The sequence below is a fragment of the Corylus avellana genome, chromosome ca2 (assembly GCF_901000735.1).
Source record: "Corylus avellana chromosome ca2, CavTom2PMs-1.0".
NCBI lineage: Eukaryota > Viridiplantae > Streptophyta > Magnoliopsida > Fagales > Betulaceae > Corylus > Corylus avellana.
The window spans coordinates 35,009,223-35,013,030 of record NC_081542.1 but is presented as its reverse complement, the minus strand read 5'-3'; the positions used below and the strand labels follow the sequence as shown (position 1 = coordinate 35,013,030).

At 34.2% G+C, this 3,808-nt stretch overlaps 1 protein-coding gene across 1 annotated transcript in view; it reads left to right on the top strand.

The window, feature by feature from the left end:
- Positions 1–2,200, top strand: part of LOC132169650 (lecithin-cholesterol acyltransferase-like 4) — a 2,478-nt gene extending 278 nt beyond the window's left edge. Inside the window, exons 2-6 of the mRNA XM_059580650.1 lie at positions 3–39; positions 781–938; positions 1,109–1,163; positions 1,378–1,431; positions 1,655–2,200. Coding sequence (XP_059436633.1) covers positions 3–39; positions 781–938; positions 1,109–1,163; positions 1,378–1,431; positions 1,655–2,062 — 712 coding nt within the window. The 3' untranslated portion in view covers positions 2,063–2,200. The remainder of the gene's footprint in view (positions 1–2; positions 40–780; positions 939–1,108; positions 1,164–1,377; positions 1,432–1,654) is intronic.
- The last annotated feature ends 1,608 nt before the right edge of the window (positions 2,201–3,808 follow it).

Below are 3,808 nucleotides of genomic sequence, written 5' to 3'. Positions count from 1 at the left end.
AGTATAGAAATTTTTAAGGAAGCGCTTTCAGCTAACACGGTAAGCTATTATTAACTCTTGTTGTGTCAAGTGCAGATCACTAATTTTTGGAAAACATTTGAGCAAGATTGTTGTACTTTCTCAACATTTTGTTGAAAGTGAAATGGTGTCATCATGTTTGGATTTTGGAGCAATTTTATAATCTTCAAAATTTTAATATTCAGTTTTCTAGTTGTTACATTCTGTGGGATCCATATTCATAACATGTGAGATATCCTTATGGTGGCTGTCAACCTATTGCAACCCTTGTCCTTTACCCGGGCTTGGCCCGGCTATGCAAAAGTATATGGCAATAAGGTATGACATAATGGAGTTCTAAGGAAAATCATGAATGTTAGAGAGGTACTAGGGAATGACCCTAGTGCAGAGTGGTGTAGAAAGATCATGAATGTTTGAGAATTTTCAGTTGTCTCATAAACACTGTATTTTCTGTTAATGTCAACAAATGATTGAACACTTAATTTTTCAGGTTTTTCTTCTGATTAAGAATTGAACTTGAAGATTTGGTTGCCACTATGTGCTTTCTTTCCTTGGATATAGATGGGTTGTTTGTGTCTTTTTCCCGGAAAAAAAAAAAAAAAAGAAGCTAAGAGCTTCATGTTATACATCATGTTCTAGAAATGCTTGCTGCACAGTATTGATAACTTTTTTTCTTCATATTATTCTTATTTAGCCTTATGCTGATTCTAGATGAAGAGAACTGATGTGGCTTACTGGACTTTATGTGTATTTCAATGCCAGGTCAATTATGATGGTGGAATTATTGCCCTACCATTCAACTTGGAGATCTTGAAATGGGCTAATGAAACACGTGACATTTTATCGTGTGCTAGAGTTCCTTCTAAAGTTAAATTCTACAATATATACGCGATCAATCTTGAGACACCCCATAGTGTCTGGTAATATATTCATTAACCTTGAGATGAAGTCTTACTATTTTTGCCACTTAGAAACTACAGCTGTTGTTTGATTTATTGTGGAATTGAAGCTTATAACATCCATTATGCAGCTATTTCCTTTCGCTAGTAAGTTGGGTTCTTTTTATTACAAAATCTATTTTTCAATGCAGCTATGGAAGTGCGGAAGCTCCAGTTACAGATTTGCAGCAACTACCATTTTTCCAGGTCATTATATACTGCAGAATGTTCTCATTGTGATGACATTGTACCTCCTAGTTACAAAAATTATTATTCAAGTTTTCTGTGGTTCACCCTGTTTTGGTATATTAGATACCTGTTTCATTTGGATCAAATATGGGATTAATTAATATGATTTCATTTTTCTTGCTATAGTTGGCTATTTGTTTAAGAAAGCTAACTTGTGTTTGCATATTTGCAGCCTACGTATGTATGTGTTGATGGTGATGGGACAGTTCCGACTGAGTCAGCCAAGGTATGCCAGATTTTCTCTTCAATCTGTTGTCAATTGATGATATGGATGACCTCTTCAACACAGCTTTAATGGTTGATTTTTGTACTCGTTCAAGTATCACATTTATGATATTTGTGGAGACTGCATTTTTTCTTGTATTTCTCATGAAATGAGTATGGCTGCTTTCTCCTGATCATTGTGAGATAATCTCTGTAAGGTGCTTTTCCTTTTCCTTCTCCTTCAGGCAGATGGGCTGAATGCAGAAGCAAGGGTCGGAGTCCCCGGCGAGCACCGAGGGATTCTGTGCGACCACCATGTATTTCGGATTCTGAAGCACTGGCTGAAGGCAGACTCAGACCCATACTACAACCCTCTAAACGATTATGTGATTTTACCCACTGCATTTGAAATGGAAAGGCACAGAGAGAAAGGCTTACAAGTAACATCCCTTAAAGAAGAATGGGAAATCATCACAGAAGACCAAGATGATGAGGGAGATACAAAGCCCTTGGTGAGCTCCATTTCTGTTTCTCATGTGGGAGACAAACTTTCTCCACGGGCTGAGGCTTGTGCTACCATTACTCTTCACCCTCAAAATGAGGGCAAGCAGCATGTTGAGCTGAATGCCGTAAGTGTGTCGGTTGATGCCTGAATTGGTGGCGTTCGATTGAACTGAAAAAGGAAGAAACTCTTCATCCATGTGGTTTACATGTTGTATGTACAGCTTATGTATGACATTTTAAATCTATTTGTACAGAACAGTTCTAATAAAAATTACTATTCATTTCAACTTTTCTCATTTTCTCCCACGGTGCTATATTTTTCTCACTTTCTCTGGAGACGGAGCCATTGTAACGTTAAAACCTAATTAAATAACAAACAATGATACACCTTTTGTTTTTTTTTATTAAAAAAAAAGGAATTATCACCGAATAGAAACCCTAACCTCCAGCTTGGCTGCTTGTTTTTGTTTTGCCAAAGAAAGATACTTTGAGATGAGCATACAAATTCTATTGAAAAAGGAAATAGCAAAAGTGCGTTGTAGGATCAAGAATGTGGAAGCAGCTTCAAATAGTGCCGGAGGAGCAATTAGCTCCGACATCTCAAACTAGATGTAAAGGATTACTAACTCTTGTTGATAATCTTGACCATAAAAGATTACCGCTCTTAATTGCTAAGCCTAAAGTTGCTCTTCTTTTTGAGTTGGAAAATGAGATGGCACTAACAATGAGAGCAATTCAATCGGCAAGAATTGCTCAATTATGCATGTTTCTTTCAAATGACTCAAATAAGGCTAGATCACATTAGTGGGTCTCGCATTTGAACCTCTCTTTCTTATTTTAGTGTTGTTTTTCTAATTTTCTACTTTCTCGGTCAGTGTTGTGAAAAGCAAAAAAAAAATGTGATTAGTCCCACATCGATCGGCCAAGTAGCCGAATGTGTTCTTAAGTAGAAACGTTCACGTAACATTTGATAATAATTTTTTTTTATCAAAGGTTCAAGTAACCTTTGATAATGATTTTTTTAATTTTTAATTAAGACAATGTTTTTTTTAAAAACTATTGTCAATGTCTCTCGAGTAACCTTCGATAATGATTTTTTAAATTTTTAATTGAGACAATATATGTTCTTTTTAAACTAATAAAAATTTGTCAATGTCTCTCGAGACTAGCAAAAAAAAAAAAAACAGACCATAAATTTTGCAATAAGACAAATATCATTATAAATTCAAAAAAAAAAATAATAATTTCAAATTAATTTTTTTTTTTTTTTTAAAATAATCTTTTAAGAAAAAAAAATTTAAAAAACTACATCGTATTTGAGAGGACTTTAAAAAGACTCTAAGAGAACTTAATTAAAACATTATTCGTATTTTAAACGCATAGTGCACCGACCAAGAAAGGTTCTTAAAATCTTCCCTATCTTCTATTTCATCAGGGTCCATCATGCTTTGCATTCACGCAAACTTTAAAGGTTAAAATGGACCAACCAATATTATACCGAATGTGACATCTTATATCTATTTTTCAATGGTCTTATCATTTTGTTTTGGTTTTATTCTGAGTCAAAAACTCTTTATGCATGCAAATGAAAATGGGTGGATGGATTGTTCTTAATCAGTCAAAAAATTACCCTTAAACCGACATCAAGTCATCCTAATGTATGCTTTATTGGATATCAGTTGTAAATTATTGACATCATGGGACTCTGGTGGAATTTAAGAGGCAATCCGCGTGAAGACTTGAGGCATGGAGTCGTTTTTATATATGGGAAAAGTTCGCGTAAGCTTTGATAATGTCTTTCTAAATTTTTAATTGAGATAATGTTCTTCAATACTAAGAAAAAGATAAAATTGACCCTATTGATTTTACAATAACACAAAAATATCATTATAAAT